The sequence below is a fragment of the Bufo gargarizans genome, chromosome 9, assembly GCF_014858855.1.
Source record: "Bufo gargarizans isolate SCDJY-AF-19 chromosome 9, ASM1485885v1, whole genome shotgun sequence".
Classification (NCBI taxonomy): domain Eukaryota; kingdom Metazoa; phylum Chordata; class Amphibia; order Anura; family Bufonidae; genus Bufo; species Bufo gargarizans.
The window spans coordinates 41,951,215-41,976,336 of NC_058088.1; the positions used below are offsets into that span (position 1 = coordinate 41,951,215).

The 25,122-nt window shown below is 43.7% G+C and overlaps 1 protein-coding gene across 1 annotated transcript in view; it reads left to right on the top strand.

Moving 5' to 3' along the window:
* SLC9A6 (solute carrier family 9 member A6) overlaps positions 1–20,598 on the top strand; it is a 55,679-nt gene extending 35,081 nt beyond the window's left edge. The window contains 6 exon segments of the mRNA XM_044305514.1: positions 8,603–8,756; positions 10,242–10,275; positions 13,346–13,425; positions 16,341–16,446; positions 19,159–19,274; positions 19,276–20,598. Coding sequence (XP_044161449.1) covers positions 8,603–8,756; positions 10,242–10,275; positions 13,346–13,425; positions 16,341–16,446; positions 19,159–19,274; positions 19,276–19,339 — 554 coding nt within the window. The 3' untranslated portion in view covers positions 19,340–20,598.
* Positions 20,599–25,122: the final 4,524 nt, after the last annotated feature.

A 25,122-nucleotide genomic window follows, 5' to 3' on the forward strand; every position in this document is an offset into this window, starting at 1 on the left:
GGTGAGATGTGTAGCTGCAAATACAGTGGAGGAGTTTAAGCATGCATGGGATAGGCATAAGGCCATCCTTCATATAAGATAGGGCCAGGGGCTATCCATAGTATTTAGTATATTGGGCAGACTAGATGGGCCAAAAGGTTCTTATCTGCCGACACATTCTATGTTTCTATGATCTGGAGAGTAGAGTGGAGAGTTTTTCTTCTGTAATGGTGGAGAAGCGGGTTTTGGGAGAAGAGGACCGAGCAGTTGTGTAGAGGGACTGTGCACTGAAGCTTTCTCTGATGTTGACTATCTTTTGTTTGAAGTATTTGGCAAATTCCTCAGCTGAGAGGAGAGGGTGGGGGCACAGGGGGGCGGAGATGGGAGTTAAGTGTTAAAAATCCATTTTGTTTCTGCTCTTGACATGCTCTTAATATAATACATTTCCACTCCATAAAATATCAATCCTTCAAATTTCCCTCCATGTTTGTCTGCATAATGCCTAGATAATGGGTGCCCCTCAAACTTTCTCTGGATGTTATATATATATATATATATATATATATATATATATATATATATATATATATATATATATATATATATATGTTCTCCCATTCTCTTCTGTAATTGTCTCTTTGCACGTCCAATGTAGATCTTATTGCAGTGGCATATAATTGCATATATTATCCCCCGACTACTACATGTTATGTATTCTCTTTTATATTATATTATATATATGAACCGTCTTTATTCTGTATCTGAAATAGTTTTTTGTTTCTTTGGGATTTTTTACACCTCAGGCATTTTAGTTTTTTTTTGTTACCCACTGCTGTACATTCTCTTGTAGATGCCACCATATTCCCTATATTTTTTATTACTTTTTGATATACAAACCTAGGCACGTCTGGGATATAATCTCCAATTACTTTGTCCTCTTTTAGTATACCCCAATGTTTACTCACTATTTTTTTTTTTTATATTTTGTTTGACCATTATATGGTACTAGCAGAAGGACCCGGCTTCACACGGGTATATTTAATCTATTTCATTTAATGTTTCTGTGTGTCGTTAAAAGATATCGTGACAGTATCCCCCATAACAGTGACCTCTACATCACCCCACCCCCTTAACAATGAACTCCACAGCCCCTCGCCCCTTAACACTGCCCTGCCTCCTTAAAATGGGACCTCCACAGCAGCCCATCCCCTTAACTTTGACCTTCACAGCAGCCCGCCCCTTTAACGGTGAGTTTCACAGCACCCCACTCCCTTGACATTGACCTCCTCAGGGACCTGTCCCTTAACAGAGACCTCCACAGCACCTGTCCCTTCATAACAGTGACTGCCATAGTACCCTGCTCCCTTAACAGTGACTTCACAGTACCCTGCTGACTTAACAGTGACCTCCACAGCAGCTGCCCCTTTAATAGTGGTCCCTGCCCCCTTAATAGTGAACTCCACAGTGCCCGCCCCTTTAACAGTGACCTCCACAGCAGCCTGCCCGCTTAACAGTAACATCCACAGTGAACGCCCCTTTAACACTGACCTCCACAGTGCCCGCCCCTTTAACAGTGAGCTCCACAGCAGCTGCTATTTTAATAGTGGCCCCTGCCCCTTAACAGTTACCTCCACAGCGCCCTGCCCCTTTAAGGCTAAGGCTACACGACAACATGTGTTGCGCAAGATTTTGACGCACAACAATTTTTATAATAATAGGCTATGATGTCGCACTGCTAAATGCGACATACTGCGACACTCGCAAAAAATCCATCAAAGATGGATTTTTCTGTGACTGTTGTGTCACAGTCGCAGCATGTCACAGTGGAACACCATAGACTATCATTATAAAAATTGTTGTGCGACATCAATGTCACAGTGTAGGTGTGCCCTTTGTGTCGTGAGACACATATTGTCAAGCAACACATGTTGTCGTGTAGCCCTAGCCTAAAGCATTGACCTCCACAGTGCCCGCCCCTTTAACAGTGACAACCACAGTGCCTGCCCTACAGTGACCTTCACAGTGACCTCCACAGTCCCCGCCCTTTTAACAGTGCCCTCCACAGTGCCCGTTCCTTTAACATTGACCACCCCTTTAACAGGGACCTTCACAGTGGCCGCCCCTTTAACATTGACCACCCCTGTTAACAGGGACTTTCACAGTGCCCGCCCCTTATACAGTGCCCGCCCCTTATACAGTGCCCGCCCCTTATACAGTGCCCGCCCCTTATACAGTGCCCGCCCCTTATACAGTGCCCGCCCCTTATACAGTGCCCGTCCCTTATACAGTGCCCGTCCCTTATACAGTGCCCGACCCTTATACAGTGCCCGACCCTTATACAGTGCCCGTCCCTTATACAGTGCCCGACCCTTATACAGTGCCCGACCCTTATACAGTGCCCGACCCTTATACAGTGCCCGACCCTTATACAGTGCCCGACCCTTATACAGTGCCCGACCCTTATACAGTGCCCGACCCTTATACAGTGCCCGCCCCTTATACAGTGCCCGCCCCTTATACAGTGCCCGCCCCTTATACAGTGCCCGCCCCTTATACAGTGCCCGCCCCTTATACAGTGCCCGCCCCTTATACTGTGCCAGCCCCTTATACTGTGCCAGCCCCTTATACTGTGCCAGCCCCTTATACTGTGCCCGCCCCTTATACTGTGCCCGCCCCTTATACTGTGCCCGCCCCTTATACTGTGCCCGCCCCTTATACTGTGCCCGCCCCTTATACTGTGCCCGCCCCTTATACAGTGCCCGCCCCTTATACAGTGCCCGCCCCTTATACAGTGCCCGCCCCTTATACAGTGCCCGCCCCTTATACAGTGCCCGCTTCCCACCCCACATGCATGTAGCAGTGTAGTTGTGCTGTCATACGTCATATGACTGAATATTTAAGGACCTGTGAATTGCTAAAACCTGTGATCAGTTGTTATGGCAACCTGGAGTAAGACCTGTGAGCTTCTATTGGCTGATAAGGGACATGTGACCGTGTGTATGGCAGTTTGCATTTAAGTGAAAGGCTTGCTGGCTTCTACTGGCTAATGCATTAATGCATTGGAAAAGCTCAGGAACGGTAAGTCCTAGAGAGCTGAGACCCGGACTAAAACCTTCCTGGACACCTGATGTACCTGTGTGCCAAATTTGGTGAAGATCGATCTAGTCGTTTGGTCGCGCATAAAGAATGGCCAGACAGACAGATGTCTAGACAGACAGACAGAAACTCATTTTTATATATATATATATATATATATATATAAGGCCTCATGCACATGACCGTTCCGTTTTTTGCGGTCCGCAAAATGAGGATTCGCAAAAAACGGAAGCTGCCCTTGTGCCTTACACAATTTGCAGAACGGAACGGGCGGCCCATTGTAGAAGTTCCTATTCTTGTCCGTAAAATGGACAAGAATAGGACATGCTATATTTTTTTTGCGTGGCCACGGAGCGGTGCAACGGATGCGGACAGCACACAGAGTGCTGTCCGCATCTTTTGCGGCCCCATTGAAGTGAATAGGTCCCCATCCAAGCCACCAAAACTGCGGCTCGGATGCGGACCAAAACAACGGCCATGTGCATGAGGCTTAAGGCCTCTTTAACACCGGCGTCATGTTTTTGGCTCGGATAAGATGCAGGTGCGTTGGGGAAAAATACGCGATTTTTCTGCGCGAGTGCAAAACATTGTAATGCGTTTTGCACGCACGTGAGAAAAATCTGCATGTTTGGTACCCAGACCCGAACCCGGACTTCTTCACAGAAGTTCGGGTTTGGGTTAGGTGTTGTGTAGATTTTATTATTTTACCTTATAACATGGTTATAAGGGAAAATAATAGCATTCTGAATACAGAATGCATAGTAAACTAGCGCTGGAGGGGTTAAAAAAATATAAAAAATAATTTAACTCGCCTTAATCCACTTGTTCGCACAGCCCGGCTTCTCTTCTGTCTTCTTCTTTGCTGTGCAGTAGGAATAGGACCTTTGATGATGTCACTGCTCTTATCACATGGTCCATCACATGATCCATCACCATGGTAATGGATCATGTGACGGGCCATGTGATGAGCGCAGTGACGTCATCAAAAGTGCTTTTCCTGTGCACAGCAAAGATAAAGACAGAAGAGATGCCGGCTGCGCGAACAAGTGGATTAAGGGGAGTTAAATTATTTATTTTTTTAACCCCTCCAGCCCTATTGTACTATGCATTCTGTATTAAGAATGCTATTATTTTCCCTTATAACCATGTCATAAGGGAAAATAATAATGATCAGGTCCCCATCATCTCCTAGCAACCAAGCGGTGAAAATCGCACCGCATCTGCACTTGCTTGCGGATGCTTGCGATTTTCACGCAGCCCCATTCACTTCTATGGGGTGAAAAAATGCACACTATAGAGCATGCTGCGATTTTCACGCAACACACAAGTGATGCGTGAAAATCACCGCTCATGTGCACAGCCCCATAGAAATGAATGGGTCAGGATTCAGTGCGGGTGCAATGCGTTCACCTCACGCATTTCACCCGCGTGGAAATCTCGTCCGTGTGAAAGGGGCCTAAGAGAGAGCGATGGGTGGAATTTTTTTGTCACTTTTTTCAGCGGTTCATGTATTTTCTTATCAACCGGGTCTAAAGGTCCCAACTCGGAATCGATTTAGGACAGCAACGAGTGGGAAGAAATGGAGGGGGAGATGTTAGAAAATACGGTTCTAGAGGCATCGGTGAATGGTCTCGAAAATAGAGATAGTAAAATTGATAAACAAAAATATAATAAAAAGGGATTTGAAAAGAAAGTCAAAAAGGGAAAAGAAAAAGAGGAAGAAGAAAAAAAGAATAGTAGTGTAAATGATAACAGGAAAAAAACGGTGATAAAAAAAACTGTAAAACATGATTTTTATTTCTGGCCCGGGAAGTACAAGAGGGGAAGTAGAGGGGGGGAAAACTCACCAAAAAGAAAAAACAACAGCAAATAAGGAAGGAGAATGAAGAGGGGATTTTAGGACAAAATATTTTTAACAAAGGGGGAAAATCAGATCCTCAAAAAAGGCCTAAAACTAGTTTTTTTTAAACAAATTTGAGGCGTTTATAGGAGTAGGAAAATTTAAGAAGATTGGCCCTCAAAAAAAGGACTAGATAAGGAAAAAAGAACTCAAGATAGGCCTTGAAGATAATTACACACAAACTGATTTAAAACCTAAGCCTAAATATTATCCACTACAGGAATACTCTACATCCTTTAATACTTTTAAGAACCAAGTAACAAAGCATATAAGGGAAAAAAATTTAAAATCCCAAATATATGAGTAATATCACTAAAACGGAAAGAGAAGCTATTATTGCAATGCAAGAGAGCAATAAAATCATCATCCGCCCAGCAGATAAAGGTGAAGGCATAGTCAATGACGTGGTCGGCAGTGAAGATGCCGACACAGGGAGCGGTCCGACAGTCACTGCGCCTGCGCCGAATACAGAAGCACACGGCGCAGGTGCGAGAATTCGGCCAAGATGGAGAGAAGTAGGCTGTTAATCTAGAGGAGAGGGGCGGGCTGGAGGGAAGAGCTGGGCGGCAGAAATAGTGAGTAGATGGAGCCACTAGGTGCTGAAAAGACGCCCCTATAGCACCTAGAGGCTCATTTGCATATCAATAAAACTACATTTTTAAGCTTAACCGCTCCAGGCAAAGGTAATACATTCACATGGTTAGGTACAGCAGACACTAGCAGATCGCTAGTGTCTGACAGCTAAATAGGTGAAAATCTGGTGGTAGAAACCCTTTAAATAAAGAAGACTATGATAAAGAAGCGCAGAATATATTAAGTGATGAGAAAACATAAAAAGTTAAAAGGGGACCCCACAGAAGTGTTTAAAAAAGAACTAACAGGTAACAAAAAGGTAAGAGACAGGGGTTCCTTCATAAAAATGAGGCAGCCTTTATCGAGACCAAACATCCCAAAATAGCAGTTTTTTTTTAATCATAATCCAAAAATACATAAAAATGTTCAGCATCCCCCGGGGAGACTGGAATTGATTGTTTAACCAGTTCCCTCTCAAGATATGTTCAAGATAGATTAAGATCTACAACCATGTGCCCAATCCCTTCCGACATATTTAAAAGATACCAAACATACGCTGCAAATTTTAAGCAACATGAAATGGAAACCAGAATACATAATAGGTACATTAGATGTAAAATCGCTGTATACTGTAATTGAGAACAAAAAGGGATGCGAGGCAGCTAAATATTTTTTACATAAAAAAGTGAGATGCCAAAAATGCAGACAGAATATATAGGGGAATGCATTGTGTTTATTCTAAAGAAGAATTATTTTAAATACAAGAACAATTTTTATCTCCCGACGTAGGGTACCGCGATGAGGACGAGGTTCACACCGGGGATCGCTAAACTATATGTAGGGTGGTGGGAGCACATGACTAGACACCTAGATGGCGAGCTCCGGGCGGGCCCCTTCCTATGGCGGCGTTTTAAAGATGACATGCTATTTATATTGGGAGGGGGGAACATTGTTTGAATTTTTTAAAGCAATAAATAAAAATGATTTTTATCTAGAATTTACATCGAGTTAGGGTCCATTCACACGTCCACAACTTGAGTTCGAATCTGTTCCCCAATTTTGTAGAACGGGTGCGGACCCATTTATTTTCAATGAGGCCAGAACGGATGCGGACAGCACACTATGTGCTGTCCGCATTTCCAGATCCGCAATTCCGTTCCCCGAAAAAAAAATAGAACATGTCCTATTCTTGTCTGCAACTGCGGACAAGAAAAGGCATTTTCTATTAAAGTACCGGCGATGTGCGGTCCGCGAAATGCGGAACGCACAGTGCCGGTGTCCGTGTTTTGCGGATCCACAATTTGCGGACCGCAAAACACCTACGGACGTGTGAATGGACCCTTATAGTGTAAAAGAGATTAACTGTTTAGATCTCTTTATTTATATTGAAAAATGAAACACCTGTACGAAAACATTTAATAAACCTACAGATGCAAATAGTTTGATTTCTAAAGAAAGCCCACTAACGGATTACGAATATGAATATATCTACTACTTTACATGTTTGTAATATGTGGGGCATATAGCCCAATTGTATGTTGTCCTTTATACTAAGAAAATTGAATAAAGAGATTTATAAAAAAAAAAAAAGCAGAACATATGCAGAAAAAATTTGAATCAAAGGGGTACAATGAAGAAACCTTCATAAAACAAAAAATTGAAATAGAACAACTTAATAGACAAATTCTATTACAAAACCCAGTAGATAAGAAAATACATGAACAAAAAAGAAAATACCATATAATGGTCAGACAAATTATAAAAAAAATAAATTGTGAATAAACATTGCGGTATACTAAAAGAGGCAAAATAGTTGGAGATTATATCCCAGATGTCCCTAAGTTAGTATATATCGAAAAGCAAAAAATATAGGGAATATGGTGGCATCTACAAGAGAATGTACAGCAGTGGGTAACAAAACAACTGAAAATAAAAATCTACCAAATGCCTTTTTTTCCATGTAAAAAATCCCAAAGAAACAAAAAACTATTTCAGATACAGAATAAAGACGGTTCATATATATATATGATATTAGAGAATGCATAACGTGTAGTAGTCGGGGGGGGGGGGGGGGGTAATATACGCAATTATATGCCCCTGCAATAAGGTCTACATTGGAAGTACAGAGACAATTTGAAGAGAATGGGAGAACATGTCAAGAGCAGAAACAAAATGGATTTTTAATATGGATACATTAGCACCGAAGGGCTTGGCTTAAATATGGAGATAGAACTGTTTGCCTTTGAGTAAATGAGAGCTACGCATACTTAATGAGGGGAAAGGAAGGTGCAGTACATTAAGGGTTAAGGCAGGCATACCAAGGAGGTATCGTGAAGTGCCAGATTGATTCCCTGATCAAGGACAACGCGTTGTTCGAAACGTGTTGGTGGTTTGGCACTTGCAGTTTTCCGTAGCTCGGATAGTGACATCACTAGGCCGCTCCACGTGAGCGCGAGCTTTCAAATTTACTAGCACGGAGCAACGCCACTGGCCGGGGCGCGCTCCTGTGAAAAAGATACCAGACTCGCAAAAATCCCATTATCAAGCCTGCAAAGAGGAGTTGAATAGAGATCACGAAAGGAGAATCAACAGCAAGGTAATCTTGTTTTAAGTATTGCTATGCGATAGTGGTCCATCTCTGGCAGGGCTGATTGTGATTGGTAGTGGAGAGGGTAGTGCGCCCTATCGGGTATAATAGCGATTCTTTAGCGAACCCCTTTTCATATCAATGTAACATAGGGACCCAGAACAGAAAACATTTTACCCATGAATAAAAAAAAAAAAATTATTACCAAGAAATACAAGCTGCACAAATCACTCGCAATCACAAGTTGTCGGTATGGCTACCAAGGACTGTTTTTTCAGGGGTGTTGGGAGAGGATAACTGTGGCAGCTGCCGTATTCATTGTCTAAGAAACTGGATGCACGACTGTACAGATACTTACATTTACCTAATTTTAAAAGGAAATGCTCTTTAAACACTGCATACTATTATAATGATTTGCAAGCCGTTCTTTTATTTATTTTTTTATGCTCTTTTTCACCTTTCCTCAGGTTTACGTGGAGCAATGACCTTTGCCCTAGCTATTCGAGACACTGCCACCTATGCTAGACAGATGATGTTCTCAACCACCCTTCTAATAGTGTTCTTCACAGTGTGGGTATTTGGAGGAGGTACAACAGCAATGTTATCGTGTTTGCATATCAGGTATGGATCTTCAACAGACCTTTCTCTACCTTCCTGGCCTTTTGCCTTATAGAGCACCTCCAGTGATCCAAATAAATCTCAGCGTGTAAATTCAAATTTGTAATCTAGACTTGTTTAGAATGTTTATTGGTTTCATGCAGTTGCAGGCTACACACTGTATCCATTTCATTACAGGACAGACCTGGAGGAGAATTGCTCCAACCCTTTACTTTCTCCCTGCTGATGTTAGCTGCAGAAAGATTTAGAGAGTAACTGATTATCTTAGCCAAGCAGGGCATTATAAGCTGTCATTGTGCCTGTAGTGAGAACTTGCACGCTAACAAAGTCCTGTGGGTACAGCAGCCGGTGATCACCGGTGGGTTAGGAGGATAGAGGGAAAGTAATGTGAGCTAGCAGGCTTGTAGAAATATTGACTCTTCAATATATATAAACAAAACAAAGAAAAACAGCATTGATTCACTTGACCCGTTTAAAGGGATTCTGTCACCAGGATGTCACTTACTGAGCTGCTAACATGACCACATCAGTCTCCATGATTTATATTACAATACACTAGTATTACTGCGCTGTGTCTTGTAATTTGTCTATAAAATCGCTTTTATTAATATGCAAATTACCTAAATAAGGAGCCCAAAGGGCTGTCCCTCTGTCCGTTGGAGCCCAGCCGCACCCCTTCTCCTTGAGCCCAGCACCGCCCCACTGCTAATCTATTCACTCCTCATCTCCGACCTCATATGCCTGGTGCGCCGTAATCTCGCACATGTGCCGTGGAAAGACCAGTCAGCGCATGCGCAATGTGTTCTGAGATGCCGATGCCAGGACACCGCGCCGGTGCTGACAGGTCTATCCACAGCGCATGCGCGAGATTACTGCGCACCAGGCATATGAGGTCGGCAATGAGGAGATTTAGGATTCAAAATTATAGCCTCCATATTCATCAGTGAGCGGGACAGAGTAATTAGAAAAAGAGCAAACAGCAGATGGCGCTATACAGATACATTTTCAGTGAATAACTCAGTGGTGATTCTACGTTTTTAATTACATGCAATAAAAAAAAACTGCAGAATATTATTACAGGGACAACCCCTTTAACTATAGGCCGTGACTTACAGGCTCCATCCTTTTTGAATCACCCTGTATGGTGATCCAGATTCCAAATAGCCGTTTGTCTACTTTTTCAGCTTGCATTTTACCTATTGACCACTAGGTGTCGCTTCGCTATTTTTATCATTATATCCATATAAACCATGCTAAATCATGCCCTGGTCACCCCCGTAAAGGTGTCTTCACACCTGTTGCTCTGTGTGACCTGAGATTCTGTATGTGCCGCTTTATCTGACCATAGAGTGGGGTCGGCACGTGGTTAGTCATGATTTCTTATAACTAAACCTATCTATGGAGAGGGGGGGGGACATCCAGAGCCTATTTAATTGATTTTTATATTTTTTACATATAACTGTGTCTTTATATTACTCTAATTTCCAGAGTGGGCGTGGATGCGGACGGCGCCGACCAAGTGGTAAATATCAGTTTTATGTTATTAATGATACAAAGTTTTTATGTTTTTTGGATTGATCTGGTGCCATTATGTGTAGACACCTAGTAGTTGTATCATTTTAAAGGGAACCTGTCACCAGCGACCTCCCTATCCAGTTGTTTGCACAGACAGGTAGCTATGGTTCACCTGACTTTAAACCCAGTTTTTTTTTGTTTGTGTTTTTTTGTTGATCCGAGGCTCCGTTCCAGTGTTATGATACTTTTTCTTAATATGCAGATGAGGCCTTTGGTGCAATGAGGGAGTCACCCTTGCACTTGTTGCACCCAAGCTCCACTCCTTTCTGTGCGCCCCTTCCTTCGCTTCTTTACCACCGTTGGGCCCAAAGCCGCCAGGGAGGGGCTGGCCGCAGGAAGGAGCATGGGTGCAGCAAGAGTACTGGCGACTCCCCCATTGCACCATATGCCTAATTTGCATATTAATAAAAAAGGATCATTGCTCAGGAATGAAGCCTCGGATCAACAAAAGAAAAACAGCGTTTTAATCGGGTAAACCACAGCTATGTGTCTGTGCAGGCAGTTGGAGGTCACTGATGAGAGATTCCCTTTAAGTTATTGATTTTATTAATTATTTTCAGCATTTGATATCCAGGCCACAGCCGCACGTAATGAGAAACAAAATGGAAGTTTACCTTGTAAAGCACCCACTTTCCCTGACCAGCTGCTGTAGACTGGAGCGGTTAGGCAGAAAAACGTAGCGGTGTCTGTTAATATGGCTTCTCTGATGGCGGAGACATTTATTTGGTAAATGGCAAAGTCGGCTGTTCTGCTATATGCCTTTTACCAGATGGGTGTTAACAGTTGGGGATGTGTCCCTGCACAGTCTGAGACTATCTTCAGTGCTGCTGATGCAGGGAGTAGGGAACCCCCCGCCCCCAAACTGGTAACACCTATCTGGACCTTCATTGGAATCTGCTAGTAATTTATTCATTACTTCTAGCAGGAATAATAAGAGAATGGTACATCATAGGGTTGAAAGAAAGGGTCCTCTAGTTTTGCTATTACACGGGGAATGCAAGTAGGTACTAAACTGGACATGTCAGTAGAGGGGAGGGGTCCTCTTTAATGTATTCAAATGTCCAAATTTTTTGTCAAACTCTCGGACAGGAGGTTCATTTTAATGTGTTTTTCCACACTCGGTATCGTCGTTGTTTTTCTGCTCTTGTCTTATCTCAGGCAGAAATCAGTAGAAATGACTGAAGAGTTTTGATCTGTTTTTAGGGAAAATTAAAGGCAAGCAATCCAGCCCCCATTAGAGCTCCCAGAGGTTAGGCTTCTACGCAAGCATCTGCTGCAAGGGGCTTTCACGCTACTTTTTGCAGTGTCCATTGAAGGTATACACCATGAGGATTTCCCGACATATGTACCTATAGACATACAGAGGCATACATTTCACTTTGGCTCCAATGTTAGAAAAGAATATATATATATTTTATATATAATATATATTTTTCACCCTATAAGACGCACCTAGGTTTTAGAGGAGGACAATAAGAAAAAAATATTTTTCATTAGACCAGAAATCAGACCCTCAATGTTAATAAGACCCACAATAAGACTTCTGATCAGACCCACAATGTGAATGACCCCCATTCAGACCTCAGATCAGACCCCTCATAGCAGCCCCCAGCCTCATTGCAGCAGCCTCAGATCACAAAATAAAAAATCAACTTACCTCTCCTACTCCGGATGCTGCTGCTCCTCACCTCCAGCACTCTTCTTCTTCTTCCTGCCGTCGGCTGTGCTGTGATCTGACAGTCACAGAGCGCCGTCCCGCTGTGCGCAGCCACAGCACAGCCGACAGCAGAAGACCAGGAAGCGGTGAGTACAGAGCCTTCACCAGCTTCCCAGTCCTTCGGTACTAATGAACGCTTGCATAATGGAAACGCCCCATGGTGACATTTTTCCCCCACTTTGGAAGGAAAAAAAGTGCGTCTTATGGGGCGAAGAATACGGTATATTCCGTACAGCAGAAAAAAATGATTTTGACGTTTACAAGCCCGACAGAACCCAAAAAGACAAAGGGCCCTTGGATCCGTTTGACATATGTGCTGGGAGCTCTCCTGGTGCAAACGGACACATCAAAATGCAGCGTGAAAAACCGCATAATCACACAGCGATGCGTCTCCTGCTCAGATATCTAAGGAAAGATGAATCAGACTTATGGGAATCTTGATAACGGGCCTGATATTTGTCACCAAATCAAAAACCGGAAATGACCGATAAGAATTTGACAGTGGAGGACAGCTCACGAATACTGGCAAAGGACACTTATTATAATATACACTTTAACATGTGCCAAAGGAGAAGAAGATTTGCGCAAGATGTGGAAATTGACTGTAAAACAAGATTAGCATCTCTGGTGATGTAACGCAGCAGCAATGCAAACGGACTCGAGCATGGGCCTCAATGCGATGGCGTAGGTGGCTCTTAATTGACAGACATTGCGCCGCCATGTTCCTCGATGATCAAACAGCACAGAAGACGAAGAAAAGATGTGTAATGTGATAGGGATTACCAGTGTACACATCTGCGTATCAGCCGACTCCAGCTGTAGACAGGGGGGACGGGGGGCCCTTTCTGCGAGACATGGAAATATGTCTCTGAAGGAATCCTAAAAATGCTTGAGCTTTTAAACATAGAAATGTAAAACCGTAACATATCTTCTTGTATAATCACGTATAATATCATGTATTGCAATGCCGTTTGTCTAGATTCTGTGGTCTTCCCTCTATAGGGGCTCACATTGTAAAAGTTATTTTGGGTTAACTTAAAGGGATTAAATTAGGCTGTAAAACCCACAGTGTGAACAGGCCTCTGCGCATGTGATGGAGCATGCCCCGCGCGTCATGTGATGAAAGTCAGGCTTGCGTTGCATCAGGGCTAATTTCTGGCTTTCCGGGCTAAAATGACATCAGTTGCGTCAGATTTCACAGACCACTTTATTCTGCATAGAGAAATCGCTTGTCCCACAGCAGCATCCAAGTGTTGGTAGGTAATGTACTTGTGGGATTATTAACCCTTTGTCCCTACAGGGAATTCCAGAGAATGAGCGGAGGAGTACCAGAACAGAGAGCGCCTGGATTTTTAGACTCTGGTACAACTTTGACCACAAGTATCCTTTGATGAACATATTCTTTATATTTCCAAGTTCATATAAGCAGGTTTAGTAGAAGGATGATAACTAGTCACTACATGTGAAGGGGTTAATGTCATCATCCGATGTGGTAAAAGCGGGGAAACCCAAATGTCATTGTCATGTTGAACTTGTTTTGTACAATATATGCTTCAGTGTGAAGATCTTTGGAAGGAACCAAGGGTTTTTGTTCTGTTATAGGACTTACCTCATTGAATAATTCCTCTTTAACCCCTTAAGGCAGGCATGTCCAAACTGCGGCCCTCCAGCTGTTGCAAAACTACAACTCCCAGCATGCCCTAATAGCTGTAAGCTATCCAGGCATGCTGGGAGTTGTAGTTTTGCAACAGCTGGAGGGCCGCAGTTTGGACATGCCTGCCTTAAGGACTTTCGCCGTATATGTACTGCGGAAGTACGGTCCCTAAACATGGCGCCCACTTGCAGCGGGCACCATAGCCGCCGGGTTTCTGCTATTTTAAATAGCAGAGACCCGCGGCACATGTATACAATCAGCCATAAGGCTGATCGCATACATTTTACCCTTCAGATGCCGTGGTCAAATGTGACCACGGCATCTGATCAGTCCGGAAGCGGAAGTCGCGCGCTTCGGCTCCAGTAACAGCGTTCCCCAACTGAGATCGGGGAACCTGTTACATTGCTGAAATAGTCTGAAGCCTCAAGCAGGCTTCGGAGTCTATTTCAGGAATATACCAATACAGGAAACTAGGTGGCAGCATTGTATTGTTATATTACAATGAAGTGTTCAATGATGGCTATATAGCCATCAATGAACACAATGGGCAATCTAATGATTTAGTGACTTAAAAAAAAAGTAAAAAAAATAAAAAAATAAAGTTTCTACAAATATATAAAAAATATAAAAGTTCAAATCACCCCCCTTTCCTTAAAATCAAAATACTTAGCCAATAAAAAAAATAAACAACATGGGCATCGCCGTGTGCGAAAATGCCTATACAATTAAAATATAAGGCTACTTTCACACCTGTGTTAGGTGCGGATACGTCTGGTATCTGCACAGACGGATCCGCACCTATAATGCAAACACTTGTATCCGTTTAGAATGGATCCGTTTGCATTACCATGAACAAAATGCAAACGGTTACGTTTTGACTTACATTGAAAGTCAATGGGAGGCGGATCCGTTTTCAATTGCACCATATTGTATCATTGAAAATGGATCCGTTCCCATTGACTTGCATTGTAAGTCAGGACGGATCCGTTTGGCCCTGCATCGTCAGGCGGAGGCAAACTGATGCATTCTGAACGGATCCCTATCCATTCAGAATGCATTGGGGCTAAACTGATCCGTTTTGGGCCGCTTGTGAGAGCCTTGAAACGGATCTCACAGGCGGACCCAGAAACGCCAGTGTGAAAGTAGCCTAACAATTGCATACGGCAAATGGCGTAACGGTAAAAATTATAAAAACAGCCAATTTGGCATTTTTTTGTCATTTCAACTACCCAATAATTTTTTTACAAAAAGTTGCACACACTTCAAATTGGTATTACTGAAAAGAACAGATTGTCCCGCCAAAAATTAGCCCTCACACAGCCCCGTACACAAGTGTGGTATCATTGTAACTGTACTGACCTGGAGAGTGAAGATAGCAGGTCAATTTTACCGCATAGTGTACAGTGTAAAAAAAAAAAAAAAACCTTTATCAGAATTGCATTTTTTCCCAATTCTACCCCATTTGGAATTTTCTTCCTCGCTTCCTACTACATGTTATGCAATTGTAAATGGTGCCATTAGAAAGTACAACTTGTCCCGCAAAAAATACGCCCTCTTAAAGGGCTTCTGTCACCCCATTAAACAGTTTTTTTTCTTTACTAATAATCCCTACACTGCGATCTCATCATACATAAGCTAATTAATGATTTTCGTTCAGTAGAATTTGTTAAAAATTGATTTTTGAAATATGTAAATTACCTTGCTACCAGCAAGTAGGGCGGCTACTTGCTGGTAGCAGCCGCATCCTCCGATGGTAATGACGCCCCCTCTGCTTGTAGATTGACAGGGCCAGCGACGGGAATCTTTCTCTGCTGGCCCTGCCTGTTTTGATTCAATATCTGGCTCCTGCGCCGCAGCCGTACCTCTCTTCAATCTGCGCAGGCGCACTGAGAGGCGGCCGCTCCATCCTCAATGCGCCTGCGCCGATGACGTCACATGTACACCCGACGCAGGCGCATTGAGGAGCGAGCGGCCGAGTGAGTGGCCGCCTCTCAGTGCGCCTGCGCAGATTGAAGAGAGGTACGGCCGCGGCGCAGGCGCCAGATATTGAATCAAAACAGGCAGGGCCAGCAGAGAAAGATCCCGTCCGCTGGCCCTGTCAATCAACAAGCAGAGGGGGCGTCATTACCATCGGAGGATGCGGCTGCTACCAGCAAGTAGCCGCCCTACTTGCTGGTAGCAAGGTAATTTACATATTTCAAAAATCAATTTTTAACAAATTCTACTGAACGAAAATCATTAATTAGCTTATGTATGATGAGATCGCAGTGTAGGGATTATTAGTAAAGAAAAAAAAAAAACGGTTTAATGGGGTGACAGAAGCCCTTTAAGGCTATGTGAATGGAAAAAGAAAAAAGTTAGAACTATAGGAAGACGAAAATGCGAAAAAGGAAAATCTCAGGGTCCTCAAGGGGTTAAACTTCCTGTTGGTGTTTATAGTGTTAATAATATGGTGTTCTTCTATCAGCCAAAAGTGGAGATCCACTGGCCTCTGAGCGCCTTAGACATGGGGGTAGGGAGTTGCTTCTGGAGGACCTGCTGAGGATTCTACCATGTCTGGGACCCACCATAGAAAAATGCAGATTTTCAGTGGTGTTTTTTTATAAGTCTATGTTTCTGTAGTTTTTCTTAACATTTGTAGCTATCTGAAACCTCTCCTAACACACAGCGGACCTCCCCTCACCAGTACACTTCCCAATTGCTGTGGCCCGTTAGCGAGATGTCTAACAAGTCCTCAAGCCTACGAGGTAAGACGGTTCAAGCTTATGGTTAAATACATTGACATCGATTCTTTGAATAAAGGACATTTTCTTGCATAAAGCAATCACAATACATGTTCTGCATCCAGCAAACCAGTGATGATGGGTAGAATAGACAACATGGACTGTGGTCCTACAGACTTGCTGTTATAATAGAAGAGCTTTCCTTGCATAAAGGTGTTCCCCGGGACTTTAATATTTTGTAGGACAGTGATTTTAATGATTTTTCTAATATACCTTGTTGTTTATTTTCAAAAGAAAACTGCTTGTAAAGTGACTCTTTAGGTTCCATCTGAGTGTTTCTAAGGAGAGCCCCTCTTCTGCGTATACTGTATGCTAAAGATGGCTTTATGTAACAAAGCCTGCCTCTCATCTCCCTGCCCTGCCCCAGCCCCTGCCTCCGTACATATGCCCCAGGATATTTCCGACCTGTCCCTGCCTATCTCACTTGCTGCCAGAGCTGATCACTTGCAGCTCTGTGCTTTTCTTTCTTCCCTGTGCTTCTCTACTGGTGGGCACAGGGAAGAGAGAGAAGAGCGGGACTGTGGCGATCAGCGCTGACAGTAAGTGTCCTATATTTCTGTATACCTTCTCTCAGCATTGAAGAATAGAAATGTGTAGAGCTTCCAGTGATCAGCTTTGGCAGCAAGTCAGATTGGCGGAGAGAGGTCCGATATAGCCTTGGTCACAGGTGGGGAGGCTGGTGTAAGTAGATAAGAGGCAAGCTGAGAAGTGTATGTTACACAAAGCTTTCTTCAGTGTGCAGTATACGCCGAAAACGAGCTATCCTCAGTCATGCTACAGAGACACTTTTCATGCAGTTTTCTAGTAAAAAATAAACAAGTATATTACAAAAATGCTCAAAATCGTTGACTACACAATATTAAAAATACATGTAAATGATATTTACACTTTAAAGGGGTATTTTGGTTTCATGATATTGATGACCCATTCTCATAATAGGTCATCAATATTGAATCGTCGGGGGTCTGACTCCCGACACCTCCGCCGATCCATTGTCTGCAGGTGCTGTGTTGTGGGTTCGGGACGTTTTCTCTGGAGGGTGTTTGGCTTTATGGCCAGAGTGATTCTGTTTGGTGTTAACAACTTTCTGACCAGTTGATGTAGTATTGTGGTAGCATTGGTGTCCCCATTTCTTAGGCTACTTTCACACTAGCGTTTTGGTTTCCGTTTCTGAGGTCCGTCGTGGGCTCTCACAAGCGGTCCAAAACGCATCAGTTTTGCCCTTAATGCATTCTGAATGGAAAAGGATCCGCTCAGAATGCATCAGTTTGGCTCCGTTCCATCTCCATTCCTCTTTGGAGGCGGACACCAAAACGCTGCTTGCAGCATCTTGGTGTCCGTCTGACGAAACTGAGCCAAACGGATCCGTCCTGACACACAATGTAAGTCAATGGGGGCGGATCCGTTTTCACTGACACAATATGGCACAATAGAAAACGGATCCGTCCCCCATTGACTTTCAGTGGTGTTCAAGACGGATCCGTCTTGGCTATGTTACAGATGATACAAACTGATCGGTTCTGAACGGATGCAGACGGTCGTATTATCTGAACGGATGCGTTTGTGCAGATCAATGACGGATCTGCACCAAACGCGAGTGTGAAAGTAGCCTAACTCTGTCTTGTGCAATTTTACAGGTATTGTTCACCATCTACTATAGTAGCTGATGCGGTGGTCAGAGAGTGGCGCTGGTGTGTCTAATATATTTTATTTTGCGTACTCTGCCCTTAGTACTGAGGGAGTCCTTCTCCGTTTCAACTGCTTTATTCTGTATTTGGCCAAGAAGGCAAAAGAGACGCACCTGATATTGAAGAAGAGAGGTCTATGTATCGCCAGTATTATGTGCAAGGGGGTGGGCAAAGCAGGAAGTCAGGGTGGTGTGTTTTCACCCAATAGCTGCAGAGTAGGAAGTGATGTCGGCTAAGGGGCGTGGTTTGAGCAACTGAACATGTACTGCCCAGTAACATCTAGTGATTTCCTTTTGTTTTAAAGGCCTATAATGTACAGAGCAACTTGGAAATTTGTTTCTGAGGAACCAGAGTAAAATAATGATTGGCCATGACTCGTTAAATGAGCATAGTCATTTCCATTTTTACAAAATACGAGAATGTGCTAGGAATTTCATTTTTTAGCCATTCTCATAGTACACTTAAATGGCATCTGTCAGCAGATTTGTACCTAGGACACTGGCTGACCTGTTACATGTGTGCTTGGCAGCTGAAGGCATCTGTGTTGGTCCCATGTTCATATGTGTCCTCATTGCTCAGAAAAATTATGTTTTAATAAATGCAAATGAGCATTCTAGGAGCAACAGGGGCGTTACCATTACACCTAGAGGCTCAGCTCTCTCTGCAGCTGCAGTATCCTCTGCACTCTGATTGACACAACCAGGCATGATGAGGTTTTTAATGCCTGGCCCTTTCAATAACAGTGCAGAAGATATGGCAGTTGCAGAGAGAGCAGAGCCTCTAGGTGTAATGGCAACGCCCCCATTGCTCCTAGAGGCTCATTTGCATATACCAAAACATCACTTTTCTCAGCAATGCAGGCACATATGAACATGGGACCAACAGAGATGCCTTCAGCTGCCAGTGCACATGTAACAGGTCGGCCAGTGTCATAGGTACAAATCTGCTGACAGATGCCCTTTAATCTGTCATATCTTTCCTGTTTTAGAACCAGGAGCAGCTAAAGGATGACGATTCTGATCTGATATTAAATGACGGTGACATAAGCTTAACCTACGGGGACACGACTGTCAGTACGGAGCCTTCAATATCCAGGAGGGGAATAGGAAACAACTCTGAGGATGCCATTGATCAGGAGCTTACCTACGGGGATCACGAGTTTATTTTAAGAGGAACCCGTCTCGTCATGGATGAATGTGAGGCTCCAGGAAACCTGCAGATCTCCAGGAAGCCAAGCCCCATGTAGTTCCTGTTCGTATTGAAGGGGGGAAGAGGAGTTGTGTATTTTGCCAATAACATTTTGTGTGTTTTCTAATCCTGACGATATGTTGTACTACCTACTGCATGGCTCCTGTCGTCTGAGCTGTAGAAACGCTATTTATACGGCATCAGAAGGGACCGTTCTTCGTGGTGTTGCTTGTGAAGATCAAGTTCCATGTTTGTTTAATTGCACTTTAAGTGAAACCATCTAACGCGGCGCGGTGGTTACACAATCCCGTATGGCGGTACAGCGCCCCAGATCCTTGCCAATGTTTTTTCTTTGTTACTTGAAATATTAGGGGGAGGTGGATTTTTTTGGTGGTCATTTTGGATCATCGCCGCTGAACTGCCAATACGAGGAATTTTGTTGTATCATAGAATCTCACGTCCTGCTGGCAGCAAATGGTGAGCTCTGAATTCGAGCCCCAATTGTGTTTTTCAGCACCCTCCTTTTTTTTTCTCAGTGGCCTAAACACATTAATTGTAGCTTGGCTTCTCCTGTAAGAACTTTTCAACCAGAATAATCTCTCTCTCGATCGTTTTCTTTCCTTTTTGCGTTTAGTTTTGTTCTGTGGAGGTTAAAAGAGCTAAATTTCAGCTTTTCCAGCCAAAACGTGTTTTAAGAAGAAAAAAAAAAAAAAAAAGGTTTTCCAAACCAAAGTTTGTTTTTAAGTGCACATTCCACAGGCGACTGTTGAAACACAGCACAACCATTATGAAACCCTGTACGTCTCTGTTGTGCCGCTAGACAGTCCTGTCAAAGAAACCGCAGCCTTTTATGTAAGAGGAACGTTTAAAGGGCCACCAAACCCAAAGTACGCCACGTACAAAAAGTGCCACCAACTTAAAGGGCATCTGTCAGCAGATTTGTACCTATGACACTGCCTGACCTGTTACATGTGCACTTGGCAGCTGAAGGCATCTGTGTTGGTCCCATGTTCATATGTGTCCGCATTGCTGAGAAAACTGATGTTTTGATTTATGCAAATTAGCCTCTAGGAGCAACGGGGGCGTTGTCATTACACCTAGAGGCACTGCTCTCTCTGCCACTGCCCCACCCTCTGCTCTTTGAATGACAGGACCAGGCGTTATGATATTTTCACTGCCTGTCCATGTCAAAGTGGAAAGGACGCGGCAGTTGCAGAGAGAGCAGAGCCTCTAGGTGTAATGGTAACGCCCCCGTTGCCCCTAGAGGCTCATTTGCATATATTAAAACATCATTTTTCTCGCCAATGCGGACACATAGGAACATGGGACCAACACAGATGCCTTCAACTGCCAACGGCACATGTAACAGGTGCCTTCAGCTGGTTTTAGAGGTACAAAGCTGCTGACAGATGCCCTTTAAGTAACCCAGAAGGAGACATATGCCAAAGCAGTGATCACAGGGACAGATTTTCAGGACACCTTCTGAGGAATCTCTAGTCCAACCTGACACCTACCAATCACAACTAGTCAGCAAATGTGGACAAAGTACACTTTGTGGTTGGTGTTCCTTTAATTGTGGGGCTTTCTGGATGCCCGTAGGAAAGTTGAAGCTCTGATTGTGTTTTTTTTCTTTTATTTTCTGCATTTTGTTTCTTAAATGTCTGTTCTTTATTGTTTACAGTAATAACATTTTATGCATTGAACCTCTTTGCTGTAAAATGTATTGTTGGCATTATGTGTAGTGAAGAACCAGCACCTATAGTATTGTTACCAGTTTCTCCCGGTGTGTTAGCTAGGCTGGTACGCCTACCGCTTATCTGATGAAAGGTGGCGGTATTCGTATTATCTGCCCTTGAAAAGACAGTGTTGCTGTACCGGCATAGCTTCTATAATTTCCCTTAGACCCCGTGCACCGAAGCGCATAGGAGATCCCTGCGGCTCCGTATCGCAGAGCATCCGATGGAACATGGCATCGTTTTCTGTTAGACCTCAATATGAAATCGGGGGCCTAGAGAGGCACGTTAGGTTCCCACAGACTTCCATGTGTACAGCGCTGAGGTTACACGGAGTCATGGCGTGGATGTGTGCATGGGCCCTAGCTCTGATTTATGCTAAGTGGGTGCTATCTTTTGATTGGTTTTAAAGGGATTGTCCAGTCTATGGGTATTGACAAACTATCCTCAGGATTGGTCATCAATTCAGTTTGGTGGGGCCTGACACCCTGTATCTCCACTGATCAGTCCTTTACAGCAGCCACAGTGTTGAAAACTGTACGGAGCGGAAAGCGGAAGGCTCTGAATGCTGGGTAGTTTTTGGCGCCGGCGTTCAGCTGAGCTGCAGTACCCGGGTATGGCCACTAGACGGTGTATGGTGCTGTCTGCCTCCCATTCATACACCTGGCTGCTTGAAGCAGCTGATTGTGGGGGTATCGGGTGTTAAGGACCTTTCCTAAGGATACATCATCAGGATCTATAGCCCAGATGACCCCTTTAAACACGTCACAACATAGTTAAAGGTACACATGCTTAACCTTTAAGGGGTTTCCATGATTTTGGCAGGGAAAAAAATAATATTTTTTTTTTTCAAAGCAGCGCCACGTCTGAATATGAGGCGAGTCTTGTATTATGGGTTAGCCCCTTTCACTCCAATATGAAAGCGCTGCAGTACCAGACACATGATATATGTAGATTTTTTTTCAGGTGTGGTGCTTTTTTTGCGGGGTAATTTTTTATTTTATTTTTTATTTTTTCTCCCCTAAGCCTGGATACCCCTTTAAAGGTATATATATATATATATATATATATATATATATATATATATATATATATATATATATATATATATCCAACAAATGGTTGGAGATGGATATTGATTTTACAGTGGCATATTTTGGATCCAGGCAACACGATCAACCTAAACTTCTAAAGGAAGGAAGGCGCTAACATAATGTGAACAGAGCCTTACGGTACTATTGTATTTAGTATCCATTTAATGCACTAATGTATTAGACTGGAAACTGACCAGGAAGCAAATATAGTCACCTCTATTTAATGGTATTTAAAACATGATCTGATTTTTACATGATCAGCTTTACTTCCAGGAACAGCAGGTACAGAAGACAAGTACTGTAGATGCAGGTACAGTGTATAGTCCTATTAGCGGTATTTTGGCGTATTCTGCTGCTCGCAGGCCGCACTTACTGTAGCCTTTGCCTCTGATTCTTTATATTTCTCCGTATAGCCACGTTTATAACGGAGATGCACAGAAGTTCTCTATATGGTGTCAATGTTCGTGTAGTCACAGCCGACAATATGTAATGGTGGGTTCACACGGGTTGTAAATGCTGGGGATTTGCCGCACGTAAGCCCGAAAATCTGCACATGTGAACCCGCCATTACTGCTAGAATCTCATGTGCAGTAAGTGATGAGACTTTAGAAATCTCCATCGCATTCTATGGAGAAAACCCGCTGCGTAAATTGACTCGCCCTGTGGATTTTCAGCCTTCAGCCCGTCACTTGCGGCTCTCGGTCTTCGCAGCCCATTTCAGGCTCTGAACGGATCCGATCATATTAATGCAGACGGAGGCTCCGTTCAGTACGGATCCGTCTGCATTAATAACTTAGAAAAAATTCTAAGTGTGAAAGCAGCCTGAGCGGATCCGTTCAGACTTTCAATGTAAAGTCAATGGGGGACGGATCCGCTTGAAGATTGAGCCATAGGGTGACATCTTCAAGCGGATCCGTTCCCATTGACTTACATTGTAAGTCTGAACGGATCCGCTCGCCTCCGCGCGGACAGCTGAACGCTGCAAGCAGCGTTCAGCTGTCCGCCTGGCCGTGCGGAGGCGAGCGGAGCGGAGGCTGAACGCCGCCAGACTGATGCAGTCTGAGCGGATCCGCATCCATTCAGACTGCATCAGGGCTGGACGGAGGCGTTTGGGTCCGCTCGTGAGCCCCTTCAAACGGAGCTCACGAACGGACCCATGAACGCTAGTGTGAAAGTAGCCTTAGATGGTTTCTGTTGTGGCATTTTCCTCCTGATCCAGTACGTGCTCTCCGTGTTTGGCCGTACCCTACAGGTTATGTACGGATAGAGGGAAAAACTCCCCCGCCGATCTGATGTTGATGACCTATATTAAAATTATTTATTAATATATTAAAAGCCTTTAAATATTAGAAATGTGTTGCCCTTGAAATCTCTAGATCTAGTGCTCACTGCTAGGGGTGACACTGAATTTGGAGCTTAAAGGGGGTGTCCGAGTGTGCAAATTAATTCCCATGCACAGTATAACATTTAAAGGTCATCTGTCAGTAGATTTCTACTTATGAATTTGACCTGTTGCATGTGCACTTGGCAGCTGATGACATCTGTGTTAGTCCCATGTTCCTATGTTCCCGCATTGCAGAGAAAAATTATGTTTTAATATGTGCAAATGAGCCTTTAGGAGCAACGGGGGTGTTACCATTACACCTAGAGGCTCAGCTCTCTCTGCAACTGCTGTGTCCTTTGCACTTTGACGGGGCCAGGCAGTGTTAATGTCATCATGCCCGGCACTGACTTCTCCTGAAATCAATAAAACTGCACAGTGCCTTTAGGTGTAATGGTAACGCCCCCGTTGCTCCTAGAGGCTGATTTGCATATATTAAAACTTAATTTTTCTCAGCAATGCAGGGCACATATGAACATGGGACCAACACAGATGTCTTCAGCTGCCAAGTGCACATGTAACAGGTCATTTAGTGTCATACTGTAGGTACAAAACTGCTGACAGATGCCCTTTAAAAATAAATCCACTCACCGGTTCAAAGTTTTCCAGGTCCCTCGATGAGATCTCATCTCCAACGCTTCCAGTCGCTGTCGGACGTATGACATTTCATCGTCACATGTCACTGCTGGGTGCCAGTCAATACTCTCGCTGAGGCTGGAGAACCCCTGTAATATTGGTAGACATATTCTATGTTGTCTTGTGTTGAAGATTTGCGCACAAGACGTATTACCGGTTGTTTTTTGTGTCTGTCACTGGTTACCCTGAAGTTGTCGGACAATGTCCGATTACCCACCGCCGCTTGTAGGCGTGCTGTAAGGGGTATATACCTATGGTTTACTTGGTTTGAGCCATATTTTATTTACTGTATATTCATTTAGCGAACAAATAATTTTCCTTTGCAGGTTTTATAACCTACTGAATAGATACGCAGTAAGTAGCGAGCACGGAATTCATTATGAAGCTTGTATTCTATGTCCTTTGTGCAGAAGACGAGTGCGCGGCTCTAACAGTATAATAGTATAACATCTCTGGTGTAAATTAAGCTTCATTCACAAGTCCATGTCCGTGCTTAAATCCGTGAAAGGGTGGTCAGTGGTGCCTCCGTGAAGATGTCCGTGAAGGATCTGTGTTGGGTTCATGTGTCCGTTTTTTGCTGTCCGTGTGTCATCCGTGTTTCACTGACATTGAACAGCTGAAAAATAATTTTCAAAGCATCTCTTCCTAATGATCCGTGAAACAAAGATGGCATTTGTGTTGCATCCGTGGTTATAACAGACCCATAGACTATAATGGGCGTGATGGATCTGTGAACACTGACAAAACGGAGCATGCATCTGTGCTTAAAACACGGACCCATGGACTGTGCCAAAAAACTGATGTGTGAATACACACATTAAAATGAATGGGGACGTGTGCCGTCCATGAAGAACACGTACGTGAAACACTCAGGTGTGAATGAGGCTTTAGAGAGGAGCCGTCACCTTTCCTGACGTGTC